The sequence below is a fragment of the Molothrus ater genome, chromosome 3 (genome assembly GCF_012460135.2).
Source record: "Molothrus ater isolate BHLD 08-10-18 breed brown headed cowbird chromosome 3, BPBGC_Mater_1.1, whole genome shotgun sequence".
Taxonomy (NCBI): domain Eukaryota; kingdom Metazoa; phylum Chordata; class Aves; order Passeriformes; family Icteridae; genus Molothrus; species Molothrus ater.
This window is the reverse complement of record NC_050480.2, coordinates 80,169,959-80,188,095: the sequence shown is the minus strand read 5'-3', so window position 1 is coordinate 80,188,095 and position 18,137 is coordinate 80,169,959. Positions and strand designations below refer to the sequence as shown.

The 18,137-nt window shown below is 39.1% G+C and overlaps 1 protein-coding gene across 2 annotated transcripts in view; it reads left to right on the top strand.

The window, feature by feature from the left end:
* RNF144A (ring finger protein 144A) overlaps positions 1 to 18,137 on the top strand; it is a 61,742-nt gene that overhangs the window by 22,704 nt on the left and 20,901 nt on the right. For both annotated transcript variants that reach the window (XM_036380052.1, XM_036380051.1), the window contains one exon: positions 11,327 to 11,472. In XM_036380052.1, the coding sequence (XP_036235945.1) occupies positions 11,338 to 11,472 (135 nt within the window). In that variant the 5' untranslated portion in view covers positions 11,327 to 11,337. The remainder of the gene's footprint in view (positions 1 to 11,326; positions 11,473 to 18,137) is intronic.

The following is an 18,137-nucleotide window of genomic DNA, read 5'->3' as shown; positions in this document are numbered from 1 at the left end:
GGGAAACCTGTTCCTGTGCAGTTACCTCCACAGCAAAGAAGTTCTTCCTCGTATTCAGGTGGAACCTTTTGTGCATCAGTTTCTGCCTACTGCCTCTTATCTTTCCCTACCGATTAATTTATTTAGTGAAGTGATTTGCCACTGTAGAAACTTCAAAAGCTTGTTCTTAACATTTTGTTGTAAATGAGGAAGGAAACTATAGTTCAAGTGCCAAAATTTAATTTTTGATCTTAATTTGCTACAATTATTCATTAGTAAAAGGAGAAAACTAAATGTAAACTATAAGTAATAAACTGGAGACCAACACCTGTTGACTTTTGAGCTGTCCTCAAGTGTAGAAAGTGTTACAGGGGAAATCACAATAGAATTTCTCTGCATGTGTTTCCAAAATCAAGAGGTCTGTAACTTACTGTATCTGTTATCTAGACAAGGGGAGCCCTGAAGGGAGTATTTTCATCACTGTGGTGATTCTGTGCTCTTTTTTTCTTCCCCATTATGCTTTCAGTTATCTCTATGTGCCCTCAGTACTTCAGCCTTTGGTTTTGGTATCTCTGCCTGTGTGGCTGCAGAGGCTTTAGGCTTGGTCTCTGCCATGTGCTGCTGCTTTCTGCAGTAAATGAGGGCTATATATGTGTATTGTACTGCAAATGTTGTTTTAAGATAGGGAGGGAGGAGCTGGAAGCATTACTGTGCAACAGTAATATTACTGTTGCACAGTAATATTACTGTGAAGAATTAGAGCTGGGGCTGATGTTGAGGCTAATATATTATCCCCCTGAGCGTACTGTTACATGCTGATTCTCTGCAGAGGGATGAGTGCAGGAAAACATGTACTCAGGCAGCTAATGCACTGCTCATCCCCCCCATCCTCTGCTCAGCAGCCCATGTGGTGTGGTAGGTGCCATCTGAAGTGTGTGTGTGACTAAGCTGCATGAGCTGTTCAGTTATGCAGTAAGTTTGGGACAGAAGAGGTTATCAGTTATTCCTTATAAATCTTGTGTTCTAATCATCAGATTTTTTTTTTTTTGTGCATGCAAACTTAGTGGTTCACACTGACAGAACTCTCCCTTGAATGTGTTTGTTGAGGGTCTTGCAAGGCCTGTGCTAAATTACTTGACCAGACCATCTCTTAGAAGAGAGAGAAACAAAGCATCTGTCCCTAATCTGAGCACTGTTGTATATTAAACATCTGTCTTTAAGTTCCCTGGCCCGTGTGAGTGACATATCTGTTCACAGGCATGTGCTGGCTGTCATACAAAGACATGGAGACACATAGTTGGAACATGGAATTCTGGATGTGAGAGATGAAACTTGGAACCAAACACCGCTTTATTCATCAAGGTAGCATGGCTGAGATATTAACATAGACCAAAATATAGTTAAATTTTGTAGCACTGTGCTTAGAGGCAAAATGCCCCATTGCCAGAGAGGAAAGGAGCAGCCAGTTGCCTAGTAGGACAGTGAGGGTGAAGAACTGGATTGTGCTACAGATGATATGGTGGGAAGAGGGCAGGCTCCTTCGAGCAGGAGGAAGTTAGAACAGGGGATAAAAAGACAAAACTTCTAGGGGGATGCTGTGCAAAAAGAGAGATTTGAATCCAGAGGCATCAAGTGTGTCAGGCCAGAGATTTGTTGTAAAGTGTCCTAGCTGATAGTTGTAGTTTTTGTCATGTAAAGCATCAGATTATATGAATAATGATAAAAATATTTTGTTCTCTTATCTATTTTTAAATTTAGGACTAAGTAAGAAAAACAGTGAGTAGCAGCTAGTGTTGATCAGACTAAATCCTGTCTGCAGGATGTACTGAGCAGGCTATATCAGTTTATTCAGTGTTGGGGCAGGGGTATATGTACTGATATATAATTCAGACCACTGCATAGCTCAAGCCATTTGGTTTATTATTAGGGGACAGAATTCTTACAGAAACATGTGTGGTGGTTTGGTTTTGGTTTTTTTTTTTTTCCTGTTTGTGTGGGTTTTTTCCCCTTGACTGAGGTGCCTGGTATTAGAAACACTGTCTTCCTCTGAAGGTCTTCAAAATCACTTTCCTTCCTCTCTCTGAATAAGTAGTGTAGGCAGTTATCTGAAAATCTGCTGTTTTAGGAACCAGCAGCAGCATAACTATCTTGGGCAGTCTAAATCCCATCCTAAGTTTTTCCTTATGCTTAGTCGTGTCTGTCACACCAGCATGGTGAATGAGTGTGTATACTATGTCATCTAATTCACAGGGTGAAACAGTATGACACAAGCTGATGGTTTGGAAGAGAAGCTGACTTCTCACTAGGGTTGCTGGTTTTAGGAATGGTTTTGGAAAAAGTAAAAGTAACTTTCCACGTGATTGTAATGAGTGCACAAAACAGATCTACAAAAATTTACTCTATGAAGAATCTTTCTCTTTTCCTGTCTTTTGGCAATGCATTCTTTCTACTCCTATTGATTAAATGTGCTCTCTTGGCTCTTCTCCCTCTTAATACTGTTTGTGGAAGATAACTCTTCAGAGCAAGGGAAACCTTTAATCTCTGAGGGGTAGATTGGGACATGAGACCAGGAACTTGTCCATACTGTGGAAGATGCTGTCTCTTACCAAATAGAGCTGTGGAAGATGCTGTCTCTTACCAATACCTACCTACCTGGAATTTTGTGGTTGTTACTGAGTCAAAGAACAAAGACCTACAGGGAAGTTAACCATACTTCACCTCACTCTGCTGCTTTCAGCCAGCAGCATATCTGCTTTGCATTTCAGATCTAGCATAGGAAGGGATGGTGCTTGGGTATGTGCTGTCTTACAGCTAGTGCAGGAGCTGTTGTTCAAACCTGAGCTCCACTGTTAGTATGCAAGTGGGAGGGTTTGTGGTGGGTTTTTCAATCCCATGTACTCATCTGAGACTTGTGAAGGACAATGGAGATACAGTATGCCTTAAGCATGCATTTTGTCTTAGTTTCAAGTAAAAGAACAGTTTTGATTTCCTTTTGAGAGGTGGTCCAAGTGTCTCAGTCAGAACTAGGGTTCCATTCCCCTTGCTCATATTTTCAGTTTCACAGTAACTTTGCATAGCTTTAAATGTAGTTTCTAGCTTGAAGCCTCTAAGGCTTTTCTCTTTCCCCCAGGAAGAAAGCTCTTACAGAGCTCAAACTTGGTGTTATTTGGACTTTGTGTAAACATGGGTTTACTTTTCTGGGAGAGTCAGCTGTGGAGAAGGAAAAAGCTTGTGGTATGTCAGAGCTTCAAACTGCTCCTTACTGATTTATTGCTTGGGTGGAGACAGCCCAGAGTGCATTAATTCATCAATTCTTGTAAGCAGAGAGGAGGGAAAGAATTGGAGGAAACAAGAAAGGGGTAGAGGGGAAAAGAGTTGGGGAAGAGAAAATAAAAACATGGGGAAATATAAGGGATGGGAGGAAAGACATAGCAAAGCAATTGATTTTGAGTGGGTGGTCTAGGAATTTCTGGAAAATAATAAAGTGCTTCCCTAGAAAGCAGTGGAATTGTCTGTGCCCTTCTTATTACTGTGGCCTTTACATGCTAGGACACTATTTGGTCTCAAGTCACTTCTGACTGCCAGATTACATTGAGGGGTTTTTGCAGCTGTGCTTAGGTTACAACTGACTTTAAGATCAGTCTGCTTTAGATTGGCTTCATCTTGGCTCACTTTAAGACCTGTTCTGTGTGCAGCTAATGTTCCCTTCTCTAATATACTCAGAGCTTAAACATTTTGACTGTTAGTGATTTAACCTGTGATCTCCCTCACCTCTGTATATATTTTGTATATTATATTTTATACACCTATAGCTGTACAGTAATTCAGATATGGTGCCTTGGTATTGGCCCCAGTATTCAAAGGCAGTGGTTAACTGCAGTAAAGTTTATGGAAGTCTCTGATATGGATCTAATAGGTTGATGACTCTTAAAGCAAGAAAATGAGACAGGCAGGCTTGTTCTCTCCAGACCAAAATGTGTTGCACTCGTGCCAGTTTTAGATCCAGTTGCAAAACCAGTTCTACAGTGTCCAGGTTTTTCTGTCCATATTATGTAGGATGGAGTTTTCCCACCCAGCAGAGATGAGGAGGCTTTTAGAATGCATATCATCCTGACCTCACTGTTTCAAATTATCTTAAGCCTTGTGCCTCTGGCTGCTGAGAGGGCTCTGAGGTGCAGAGGATCTAGGACTCCAGTACTGGGAAATGGCATAGTGCAAGGGCTTCCCAGCTTTTGCCTGAGGTCATCTGCTGCTCCAGTGCTTTTATCATCTCTTAGATAGCAAACATTGATTAGACACATGAATTCTGAGCAATGTTCTTTAGTAGTTACACACCTGTCCTTTTGTTCATGTCATCTTTTGGGAATATTGAATGTTTGGGTCATATTGCAGCGGGATTCCATTTCAATTGTTATTTTACTCTGTATAGAAGTACACTACTTCTGAGATGAGCTGCAAAGTTGATCTATTTCAGCTATTTTCTCGAGATTTCTCTGGTCTTTCCTATGTTTTCAACTATTATTACTTATTACACCATTTTTCTTTTTATTATATTTATTTTTTCTTACCTTTGACTCTTCCAATTCTTTCCTTTCTGCCTGTTTGCTTTTCACATTTACAGTTTCTTTCAGATGAAATTAAGTGATTTTCTTTTTTTCTTTGAAATGTTTTCACCCTTGCCTACAGGATCTGAATAAGAGCCTCACCCAGTTTATTTCAGGTTGCTGCTGTTTGGCAGTGCTACAAGAAGCCACAGTGGCACCAGTGCTGGTGACAAACATAGGAAAATGCAAGGTCAGGAAAGTCTTTGGCTCTGTCACATTCACTGATTGTATTTTTTGGAATATGTGCAAGGATCTAGCTCTCTGGGGCACTTCTGCATGGACAACTTATGGCATATCTATTTGTAGTATTCTTTTGAAGGTGGAGTTTTAACAATCTCTTGTTTTCTGTATTTGTCACAATATCTTTTCCTCTCTACCCACCCATGTATTTGATAGGCAGTATTCTCATATCCATAGATCTAGAAACTGTCCATTGCTTTTCTAATCTTGAAAATCTTTTATGGTCTGTGCAGTTATCAAACTCCATTGTCTAAGGTTTTGGCAGGGGTGGTTGCTGTATATAATATTCTAATTTCTCTAGAAAGCAAACAAGAAAATATTTACCCAGGTAGTTAGCAAAGAAATTAGTGTTAAGTGTTTTTCTTCTTTTAGCATGCCCTAAAAGCGATTTGTCCCTGAAGCAAGAGGGACAATAAATCCACTAGATTTATTCTGTTTTGCACTCAATGTTACTGTTCAGATACCATTTATCAGTGAAAAGACACATTCTTCCTTTTTTTCTTGGCATTGGAATGTTTCAATGTAATCTTTATACATTTATATATTTATACACCTATATCTGTACACATATATACATATACATATGTGTGTGTGTATAATACATATATAAATATTTAAAATACAGGATTTTATCAGTCAGGGAGGTAAAGAAAAGAAACAAAGTGGCTACTCATGAGTGGACTAAAGTCCCTGGAATAATTGTTTCAACTCAAAGTAAGATTTTGTTTCCCATGTGCTTTATTGTCCGGGAGACTGCAGTTGCTGCCAGTGTTCTAAAGCTTTTATACATGGTCTTTTATCTCTTCTGGCCTTGGGCCTTGGAATAGCTTGAAGACAAGAACCTGGAAAGGTTGAAGTTGGTGGTTAGTCTGTGTAGGGACTTAAAGGCTAGGTCTGAAGAGCTCACAATAGACAAAGCTGACATGACTTTCTGCACTACTCTAAGTTGAAGTTTCATACATGTAGAAAAGTTATGCCTATAAACAGCAGCCTATTAAACTGCTGGAATAAAGAATGGGGCTTTAGTGGAATTGTCTGGAATTCAAAGGATGATACCTATCTGCTGGACTTGTGCAGTTGATTGTGGATCAGATTTTTGAATGAGTTTGGAGACTTAGGCATTTGACAGGTTGACAGGATTTAAGAATGTAAGGAAGGCAGGCATCGAAACTCTGAAGTTAGTAATCCCTAAACATCCATGTAAATCAGTCCTGTATTAGTGTGACTGACACCTATCAGGAAGAGCAATTCTGCTTTGCCAGGCAGTTCTGCAAAGATGAAGACTTGGAGACACAGCTACTGCAGTGATAGATGCCAGTAATTAACTGTGACTGATAAGTGAGAGATACAGAGTCTGCCTGCCAGTTTGTTATTGTAAAATCTACCTGGTGGGTGGATGTAGTAATTAATTTGCTATATAAAGTGACTTCAAAATGACCTTATCTGTGATATAGTTGCATAATAAAAACTGGTGCCACCAACACAAAACATTTGCAAAGTGGTCAATTATGTCATGTAGGCTTCTTTCATGTGATCCTTCTGAAGATCTTTGGAAAAGCCTAGGAGCAATGGAAAATGGCATCAAGTTGTATCTCTGACAGAGGGGTAGCAAATAATGCAAGCCCCAGGACTGTTGCTGAATGCCCTCAGCCACCTGGATCATGGAGGGGGGTAGTCCCTGCTGCCCTGAGGGTGCAGCCCATAGCTGTGGGATCATGTGTGATGAGCCATAGCTGTGGCTGCAGAGGAAGGCTCAAAGTAAAAAATACTCACTTAAAAGAAGTGGTAGGCAGTGTCAGTTCCAGAGTGCACTGTAGTAGCCTTTCTACAGATGACTGCACTTCAGACATCTGTGGGCTTCTTCCACGTAAGTAAAATTACGTCGGTTTTTGTACAGTTTTATATTTTTATAATTATTAGTGGGATAAATGTATAGTATAGAAACATACTTCATACATGAAAAGAATCCACACAATTGTACAAACAGATGACTTTATATAGGAGGAAATGCAGTCTGTATTATATACTATTTTAATCTATAAATATTTATTCACAATACTAAAACCGTACTATAGCAGATGTCTGATTTCATCTAGCAGCCTGTATTACTTTAATTGGAGTTATTTTGATAAAGAAGGACAAGAAGATTGAGACCAAATATTAAATCCCGTTTAAATCCCTTCCTTTGATTTCTATTTTCATGCTTTTCATCATGTCAATAAATTCAGATTAAGTTAACTCCTTAAGGCAGATGACTTAAGTGTACCTGATTAACTATCTGTTTGGTAGGAGTGGGAACTGAGGCCCTTAATTTAGAAATTAAACTCATCCCTGACCTAAAGCTGAAATTGAGATTCTGCTGAAATCTCTATTTTGAGTCTTGCTTGGTGGAAAAGACCCACCAGCAAGTGTGCTGCATATGACTTGTATTTATCCCTATTTTCTAGTCACTTTTCTCACATAGGCAGTCATGCATCCTAAGTGTTGATGATGCAATTGCAGGTTTAAATGTACAATGCTGTGAACTTGACTAGTGTTCAATAAAAAATCATATTGTTTTATGATTTCTTGAATGACTTTTATGAAGAAAGTTGCATTATTTTCTGCTTCCATAGGAGTTTTCACAGTATTTCTGCTTCACTGTTTTCTGAAACTCTTTGAGGCCTAAAAAGAATTGTTCTATTCAGATGTTATCAGCCACTTGTTCTCTCACTAGAAAATGTAGTCTGTGTAGGCGGACCAAAAGCTGAGGCATTACTGTTCAGAAATAGTTCATATTCACTTAATTGACTAATTCTTCAGAAATAATGAAAGTTTCCTTTTCATTCCATGCACATCTCCAGGAGTGCCTAAGAGTCACATTCATATATATTTTGTTATTACAGTAAGAAGACTTCAGTCCCTTCTCTCTCTTTACACAGAGGTTTCCTTTCAGTGTAGACATGCACATGATTGAAGAATTAAACAGTCATTAGTCAGGTTGTTAATTATTTATGACAAGACTGCTCTGAACAAACTCTTACTAAAGCTATTTCCTATGCTTCTGACTTCCAGTCTGCTTTGGGATGCTTTCCCAGAAAATCACGTGCTATCTTACCATATATCTTACAAATTCAATACTACCAGATGCGGACCACAGTCAGCAAAAATCTGTAAATGGGATTGACCTTGACTGCAGTAGAATTGGGAGTTTGAACTGATGACCAACTTCTGTTCTGATTTTCTGTGCCTCTAAGGCTGATTTGGTGTATCTGCTGTCAATATTGATGTTTGGACTGAGTTTGGCAAGCAGCACAATCTCCAGTGAACTATGTATTTAGTGTGCTGTTGAGCTGTACCTTCACTAGCATTATTTCTTGGGACCTTCTAGTAAACAGCCAAACCATGGGGCAGAATTTTGTACTGGCTGTTTGTGTAACTAGTGCTGTCAATCAACACAATGATGCACCAAGATGTTTTTCAATATCTTGTTCCTCTAGAAATCCTTTTCTGTAAATCCTGTTACCTTGTCTTTCTTGCAATTATTTAGCATTCTCCCTGAGATACTGCACATCCCTAGAAAGCATGAGAATGCAATCTGAAGCCATAAGAGGCCACAGTTGTGGAACAGTAGGAGTTTTAATCTGGTTTTGAAAGAAGGGTTTTTTTCTACTTTTCTCTTACAAGTTTGTGGCTTGGTTTTATGCTTTATTTTTTTTAAGCTTTTTAAAATGTTGTGATGTAAACAGAGAAGCTTATTATTTAGTTGCAGCAGTGTGCTGGATGATCATGAAACAAGACCTAGTCCATGCATTGAAAAGCTTCATTCTCTGTTCCTTTACAGGGGTACCCAGGAGAGATGATCCAGTGGGGTGTGGAGGTTTTTTGTACAAGCCTTTTTAGGCTAGGTGGCAAATTTCTTGGTCCTTTCTTTAATGGCATCAGTGACATTGTGTCCTCTCCTTGCCCCATAGTGAATGTAAAATTTCCTTATTAAAAGAAAGTGTTTGGCAAGGAGGGGAGAGCAGGAATGGCTCTGCTACCATTTGAGGCTGAATTCGGATTTTGCTCAGTTATCACCATGTCTGAATTCAGCATGGAATACATGCCAGCTGTATGGGGCAGCTGATTTCTGCTGGTCTATTGAAAGCCAACTTGAAAGGCATTTTAATTTGATTGGCTCTTGCTTTGCAAAAGAGAAAGAGGAGAAATATTTGCCAGTGAGGTGTTACTGCAGTATAGTTGTTCAGCAAAAGTGGAATTAGCACAGTGATACCAGTAAACCTCTACTGAATATCCTAGAAAAGGAGGCTAAGCCTTGGGGCTGGAAGCTTGATGTTTTCCCTTTGTTGTCACTTATTGACCCACACTGAATATGTATTTTTTTTTCTGAATTGAACCATGCCATACATTCGGTGAGCTTTAGTCTGGATTGTGTCAGATTCTACATCTTAACTATAAAATATGCTGTGATTTTGGTCTGCCTGATGTATGCAAGTGCATCCTTAAGGTAATCTGTCCTTTGTTGTTCATTTCTTGGTTTCATCTACTTGGAACCATAAGCATCAGATATGCAATAGACTAGGCAGGACAAGCAAATAACTAATAGCAGACAGTTCAGATGTGTTTGGTCACTGCTTCTCAAATACCTCCTGAATCTGTGTATGTCAGATAAACCAAAGTTTGGAAGAAGGCAATTGGTTTTGCTAGTAATTTGTGAGTGAAATGAAAAAGTAGTGGTGAGGTATAGAAGCAGTCTAGTAGCCTTAGAAATCATGGGGTTACATTCATATCACCATGTCAGATTTTCATGTTGAGGTCTCAGAAAAGACTGCACAGCACAAGTTGTATTTTGTGAGGTGGAGCCATTATTCATGTGTTGGTCTGTGGGGCTGTTCCATGTTTTTGCTTTGAAACAGCGTTGAGTTTGTGTGTGGGCTTTCAGAGGAAGCGCTCTAGAGCAGCCCTGGAAATGGGGTTACTTAACCCTTATTCTCTTGCCCCTTCTTCTCCCTGTTGACTGCACTGGGAAAAAAAATCCTTGGGTGGTACTTATGTACATCATAAACGACATCTTCTAATGAATTGGACTGAATGGGAGGGCTGACAAAATCTTCACTTTCTTTCAGAAATGTTAGGGACCTTGGTGGAGTCATGCCTACCATTAATTAAATATCAAAAACTTGGACTTCAAAGAAATGTTTATGAAGCCTGCATGTGATTTCTTGGGGGACAAAAAGCACGCTTTTCTTGAACATTTGCCTAAATCTAGTCAAGTAAGCATTAGTTTGTTGCAGTTCTGAAGGTTTGCAAAGTTCACAGATATGACTTAAAAATTAGCAGTTCCTGCAAGGAGTTGTGGAGGCAGAGGGGAAAAAAGGAGGAAAAAAAAGAAAACAAACCCCAAAAAAACTGTAACTGTGATTTGAGTAACATAACTGTTGGTGTAACGATGGTAAGGAACCACCTAATTTTGGGAAGGAGGAAGGCATGATAATGTGAACCTTTCAGCAGCTTGAGATGTGAATTTTCTATGTTCAGGAGGTCAATGTCACAGTGATAAAACATTACTAGTAAATATGTTGTTAAAATGTGATGTACTCCATAAGTTACCATAGATGTTTTGGGGGAGTGTGTGGGCTTTTGTTTTGTTTTTCTTCATGTAAAATTCATAAATTAGCTTTTCTCTTTGGGAATACATTTCTTACATGTGAGATTTTCTTTCTGCTTAGTCAGTTGACAACACACCATCTGGGCCCTGAAGCCTAGGATAAAGATGCTCTGCATGATCCTATCCTATCACTGTCTTGAGGGTGATATATAAGTTATTTTAGCCTGTTCTTATAGCTCACTTTGTGCTCTTATTTGCCCCAGATGGTTGTGGCTACAACAAAGTTGTGCTCTCAGCATATTGAAAGGGTTGTAGGAAATTGCAGGCTAAAACTTGCAGTGTACTCAAAATATTTATTGTTCTTGCTAAAATTAACAGCAAACTGATTGATCTGTCATGCTCCTGGGAACAAAAATATCTGGCTCTGTGAGTTGAAATATCATCGTGCTGGAAAAGGGCATAATAAATGCCTGGCTTATGAAAGACCTTTTGAGTCTTGCCTGGGTAGCTGAGGTTAAGGAACGTCATGAGAAAATTTTAACGTTTGTGAGAGAAAGCTTGTAGCTAGTGATGAAAATCACAGGAATTGGAAATGGGATTTTTGTGTTTGTAATGTGTGACAAAAGCCTGTGGCCTGAGGGTAGAGGGTATTCTGTTTGCTTCATATGTTTAGTGCATTGTGTGTGGGGTTATTTTTCCTGCTTTCTATATGCCAATTCTATCAGGCAGAGGATATACGAGGGAATGCAAGCGCTGGCACTGTCAAGTTAACTATTGCTGGTTAGTTTTATATTAAGTTGGTTGTTGGAAAAAACAAGCTCAACAGGCAATATCTGACAATGTGATTTTCGATGGCAGAGATGTACTGACTATCAATATAAGGAAATAATGGAGTATCTTTATTTTTCTTCAGACTGCTCTGCAATGACTACAGCAAGATACAGGCCTACCTGGGACTTGGTACTTGACCCATTAGTGTCCTGTAAGCTCTGCCTTGGTGAATACCCCGTGGAGCAGATGACAACAATAGCACAATGCCAATGCATCTTCTGTACCCTGGTGAGTTTGTGCTCTTTATTAGATATAAAAGAACATGACATAAGTTTAACTGCAGAAATATAGGGTGTTTCTGCTGGGGGGGGCTCACCCTGAAGTATTGATCATGTGGTGGAAATAAATACTGTTGCTGTGTACTTGACACAAAAGCTAGGAAGTAAACCTTTGTTTACCTGCAATAAAAAATAAATAAATTATTCAGCACTTTAGTATACTGTATAGTTATCTGCTTACCAAGGTTATTCACACTTTCCCTTTTATCTATCAGTGGCTTGGATCTGGGGGTGGTTTTGGTGCTCCTTATGTACCTTATAAAAAACAGCTTCTAGTTAGTTGGACTGAATAAGAGGGCTGACAAAATCTTCACTTTCTTTCAGAAATATTAGAGACCTTGGTGGAGTCATGCCCACATTTAATTGAATATCAAAGACTACTGGTGGTAGTTTTGTGATTGATTGGGTTTTTGTTGGGCGCTGAGGTCTTTGTTTTAATTTCTTTTTTTTAACTTTAGAAGAGAATAGTCTTTCAGTTGAAAGGGATCACTTCAACCATGATCTGTGGTCCAACTGCCTGGCCACTTTCATGGATCATCAAAAGCTAAAGCATGGTGTTAAAAGGCATTGTCCAAATACCTCATAAACGCTGCTCTAGGAAGCCTGTTCCAATATTTGGTCACCCTCTCTGTAAAGAAATGCTTCCTTATGTCCAGTCTGAACCTTGCCTGGTGCAGCTTTGAACCATTCCCATGTGTCTTGTCAATGGATACTAGGGAGAAGAGCTCAGCACCTCCCTTTCTACTTTCCTTCCTCAAGAAGCTTTAGAGAGCAATGAGGTCACCCCTCAGTCTCATTCTCTCCAAACTAGACAAACCTCAGGTTCTCAGCTGCTCCTCACAGGATACTCCTTCCAGCCCTTTCACCAGCTTTGATGCTCTCTGGAGATACATCCGAGGATCTTCACATCCTGAAGTGGTGGGGCTCAGAACCCCACCCAGTGCTGAATGTGGGGCTGAACTCTGAACACAGTGGGACAATCACGTCTTTTGACCAGCTGGCAATGCTGGGTTTGGTGATCCCAGGATGGGCTTTGCCCTCCTGGCTGCTGTCTCACATGGAGCTGCTGTCACCCAGCACCCCAGATGCCTTTCTGCAGGGCTGCTCTCCAGCCACTCCTCTCCTGATTCATACTTGTGCCTAGCATTACTCCATACTGGGTGCAGAAACTGACAATTCAACTTGTTAAATTTCATGCCATTAATAATTTCCCTGCTCCTATTTATCTAGATCCTTCTTCAAGGCATCTTGCCCCTCAACAGAATCAGCAGCAGTTTCCAGTTTTGTATCATCATCAAATGTGCTAATGGTACGTTTGATTCTTGGGTCGAAAACATTGAACACAACTGACACTAGAGCTGAGCTCTGAGGAACAGTGCTGGTGCCAAGCAAATGTAGTTCCATTCACTACAACCTTTGGAGCCCAGTTTTACACTCAGCTCATCTTGCAGCTGGACAGCTTGTGCAGAAGAGTGCTGAGAGGGACAGTATTTACTACTTTGAAAAGTTTTACTAAAATCCAGAGAAAGTACATCCACTGCCTAATCCTTAATTCCAGGCAGATGACCTTGTCATAGAAGGTTATCAAATTAGTTACACAGTCTTTCTCTTTTTGATCTTATGTTGATGGTGCCTGATGATTGCATTGTTCTTTAAATGCCTTTCAATAGTACCAGCATAGCCATGCACACGCTTGTAACTAGGGAAGTATTTAATGTATTACAGATTCTAATCTCACTGGATCATAATTACAGTCACAAAACAGGCTTCCATTACCATATTGTACAAATGCCTACCCAGAATAACAAGAATCTTGTCAGTTAAATACAAAACACTGGGAAACATGTGTAGTATTTGACAAAGAACATCATCATCACAGTTAATGAATATTGCTAGTTTAGGAACAGAGGAAACTACCCTAGTCAGTTCTCATCCCTAATACTGAATTTAAATTAAAATTTTATTTCATTAAATATTGCAATGGGTGCAATTTTACACCAAAATCCTTGTAATGATGGTTCAGCAGAGGAAAAATTTGAGTATTATCAGTAAGCATATAACTTGTGGAATACATGATGCTCAGACTTTAATTTCCCAAGAGTTTATGATATGGTATTATAGACTCAGACATGGGATTGGGTGACTTTTTTTTTTAATTAATTTAAAAAGTCCTTCCTAGAAAAGTTTTTTGGTGTGTGTTTTTAATACTTAAGATCAAAGATTTTAGTTTGTTTCATTTTTTCTTCATGGAAATAGTACTATTTTTTAATAGTAGATTTCATTTTTCCTGATGGTTATTGAAGATATAGGAGGCAGCCAATGGAACAGGTAGATCTACTGTGAAAGAAATGTTGCTCAAGCATGCAAAAGCATCTAAAATAAAAGGCTTTATGAAAACTCTTCAAGTGCTTATAGATGAGTGTTGTGTTTCTCCCTGGTGCTTGAATGCAGATAATATTTAAATGCCAGTTTTCAGTAACATTTCCGTGGCAGCAGAAGGATTGGGCTACCAAATACATTTTTTCATCTTCACCTTGCTCTCTTCAATGTTTACTGTCATCCCCAATCTTCTAATTTTTGGTTAGAATGTGGTTACTGACTCTTACAGCTGTTTTGAAAGATATAACCAGTTACAGACATCAGATATGTAACCTTCACCGATAACCTGTTCTTAGCAGCTGATATAGTAATCTGACTGATGACATGGAGCTTGTGTTTTGAACTCTGTTCAGGTGGAATCATAAGCCAGTTTTTACTAGTATTTGATTGACTCGAATAGTTCGTTCAGCTTTGTCCTGTTTAAAGAAATTTTTGTAGTTTGTCTGCCTCTTGTTTGCCACTAATAAGCTTTATATAGTGACATTTCAGTGCCCTGAAAAAATTTTTTGTCCTAAAACTTTCTCATGAATTAATAGATTGTATTACCCTTGCTTTCCTTGATGACGGTGAGGGAAGTATTAAGAATCAATCCCAATAAATGCAAGAGGCAACAGCTATAAACCTGTTACAGCCCAGGCCTTCACCTGAAACCCAAGGCCTTCATCTCTACCTTTGGGCCAGCCTGAAGGTTGATAAATTGCCAAAGAAAATACTCCCATGAGTCTAGCAAGATTGTTTGGCCTATTGACAGTCGTTAAGGAAGAGTATGACAGATGTATGCAGAATCCTCCACTGGTGTTCCTTCAGCAATGATTCCCAGAAACACCAGGGACACTGTGTATGAACTGTGCTTTGTAAATGGCCAAACAATCAAAAAGAGTAGCCTTTTGACTCAAGATTTTGCATGGAGTTTATGTACGGTAGATCCAGTTCATCTCTGCTTTGTTCTTGTTTGACCAATATGTAGTTTTCTTCAGGCTTCTTTTTTTTTTTTTTTTTTACATTAACAGTGGTCTTTCCAGGAATATGAGCAAAAAAGAAAAAGGAATGTCCATAGAAGTATGAGGACTACTTTTACTACAGCTTTTACCACTAGCTCTAGCCCTTCTGTCTAAATTACAGCCAGCTGAAACAACATGAGTATGTACTACAAAGAGATCTTTCAAGTGTAGTACTACTGCTATGTTGGCAGCATTTGGATCAATGTACAGGTCTCTCAATCCTATATTTCTGTCTGCAAGTCTTGACTCTTTATAATCACAGAAGTGCTGTAGTAAAGATACCATGAAGGATTGTCTCTTCCTGACACTTGTACAGTAGCAGAGCATTTCCATTCAGAAAGATAGAATGGGCACACTGTTTCCATTTGCTTTCTGGCAGAGCTGTGCATGGATTAAATAGAGCAGACTGCCACTCCTCTGCTGATAAGGCACAGGCATTACAATTTCCCATAGTATTATTTTGCCAGTTAGTACAATACTCCATTATTGTTTTTATCATTGTGATCACTAATGCCTAGACAATGCTGTGAGCTCTCAAGTTTTGTATATCTCATCCATTAGGAATGTTATGAAAATGTATTTTCTCTGGTACATCAAGCAAATCCATTGTTTGATTGCTTGAGGTACCAGAGAAACATAAGTCTAAAAAACAGAGAAAAACAAGCTAACCTGCTGTTAGTTTTTTCTTTGTTTTTCTGAGTATTATCAAGGGGCAAACAAGTAGAGTCGTGTTAACAATAGGATGAATCTTAAGTGTGCTTGTGTAAGTTTGGATCAAAACACCTAAATATCTTTTTTTTAAAATTTTTCCCCACTTAAATAGCATACAGTACATAGCTAATAATCTTACATAGATAATCACTTAGTAATTGCTTGCCTCAGAAGTAATTAGTTTTACATGTTTTCTTCAGAAAGCTTTACACTTAGAGAAGAAAAAAGAGAGTAAAGCAGAGAACACCACTTCTTTTTTTTATTATTTGCTGCACTAAATTTTTTCAGTTACTACTTAGCCTTTGCTTTTTCAAGGGAATTTCAGGAGATAAGCAGGGAGCAATTTTATCCAATTCCTGTCTGAAACTCAGATTATTTTGTAATCTGTGATGAAATTAGCATGCATCTTCATGAGCAGGATGTTTCTTTGATGTGTTACCAATTGTATATATGCTGAAGTTGCAACAGGTTTTTTGAAGTTGATATTCTTGCATGGAAGTCAAGCAGTTAGTTGCTTGAACGTTTTCTGGTTCAGGATTTACAAGTTCATCTGTGTACATAAATATGTATAATTTATACATATATATAAAACACACACATAGATGTGTCCATGTGTTCCAAGTGCAGTGATGCCACTATTGCTCAGTGATAATGCCACTATCACTGCACTCAAGTGCAGTGATGCCACTATTACTCAAGACAGGCTAAGCTCCTTTTGACATCACATGAGATTATTCAGTTCCCTTCAGGATGATATGCACTACTGATCATTCTGGTACCAGTGGATTCATTGCTTACTTTACTCAAATTTAAAACCAAAAGTAGGCAGTCCATGAAAGCAAATGTCTAGAAGACATATGAAGCATGACAGAAAACTTGTCTTTGATGAAAAAATTTGATTACTCCTGTAGTCTACCTTGTTTCCAATAGAAGGAGAAACTGTGGTCAGGTACATGAAGGAGAGAGCCACCAGCAGTTAGAAAATAACAAAACTAAGCTTAAGACCTGCTTTCTGCTTCATGTTTGTACTTTCTTTTTGGTCAGATAGCACATGTGGATCAACTTTGGTGTTTGAAACTAACACTGCTTCGTAGATACTCATACGCTGATTCTTGCCCTAAGCTCTACCTTAAGCACTTGAGCCAGCTGGTTAATCTTACCTGGACCTTTAGGTGTCCCTCTAAGTTTGTTGTCTTCTGTCCCAAGTAGGATAGTGACAGACTTCTGTTATCACTAGTCCTTTTTAAACAGGATTACTGAATTTGCCTAATTGTGACTGGTTTTACAGATCTTCTTAATTTTAATCATTCTGCTATTTGAGCTTCCTTTTAGGTTGATGATCAGCAAGGCAATTATCCTGCCTATAACTGGTATCAGGCACCCCTTTTTTTTTTCTCATTGTCATGCTTGACCAGAAGCGCATGGAGCTTCTCTGAGTAGGAGGACAGAAAAAAGTGATTTACTTAGTGTTATCCCTCACTCCAAATGAGGCAGAGGCAGCATCAGCCTCTCCTTCCCCCAGGGCAAGGCAGACACCAAGAGCTATGTGGATGAAACAGGTGGGCTTGGCTGCCTTCCTGTTCCTGTGTAGCTTGTCTCTGCTTGCCAAAAGAAGCCTACCTTAGCAGGGCAGCACTGTGCTGACACCAGGCTCTTCCTCACCTCTAACCAAAGGAAATGCCTCACCTGCTTGGAGACAGGAGGGAGGGGGAAAACTAATGGCTTGTGAGGTTTTATGGAGTTCAAGGTCCTGCTTAGCAGCTATAATGTTTCTGTTTCCCACCACCAAAGCTTAGAGCTTGCTGCTTATGCTCATATACCCCAACCTTAGCAGGGAACTGATACTAATCTTGACACGTGATGTGTCATAGAGGCTTCATGGTTAGAGGTCACTGTGTGTTTGCATAGCAGTTCACATGGCTGGCTGCATTCTCACTTGTCTTGTAGGTGGTGGAATGGCAGAGCTCCCTGCTTTAATAAGTAGGTACCACAGAACCCTGGGTGAAAACTAAAATTGATCCAGAGGCTTCAGCTCTCCTCTCCTGTGTGATGTCACTAAACTTGATTGTTATCTCTCTTCATTAGGCTGTTGGGAAAACTAGCTCATTTTGGTTTGCATAGGGTTTTGCATGTGAAAAGGGAAGGGCCTTTGTTTGCTGCAGGTGTATTTTCCTCCCACTCAGAATTGCTATTTTGGTTCTGAAATAGAATAAACTTTTCTCAAGCATATAAGACTGAATTTTTGTAGTGTTTTTTTTCTTCAGAATATTTGATTTTCATCCCACATATGTTGGCATTTGAATATAAATTAATTTTTGTAAAGTTTGCTGTGTGTTTTTACCAATTTCAGCCCTAAATAGGTGAGAACAAAAAGTTTGTGCAAGGTAATGGAGGGATAAAAATTCATAATGAAAAAAGTTTACATGTACATCCACTTGAAATACCTATTTAAAGATGAAGAGGTATCACAAGGTATTATCCTTGTGTCATTTGGCCATTTTTTGCTGTCTGCTGCTGTGATTGA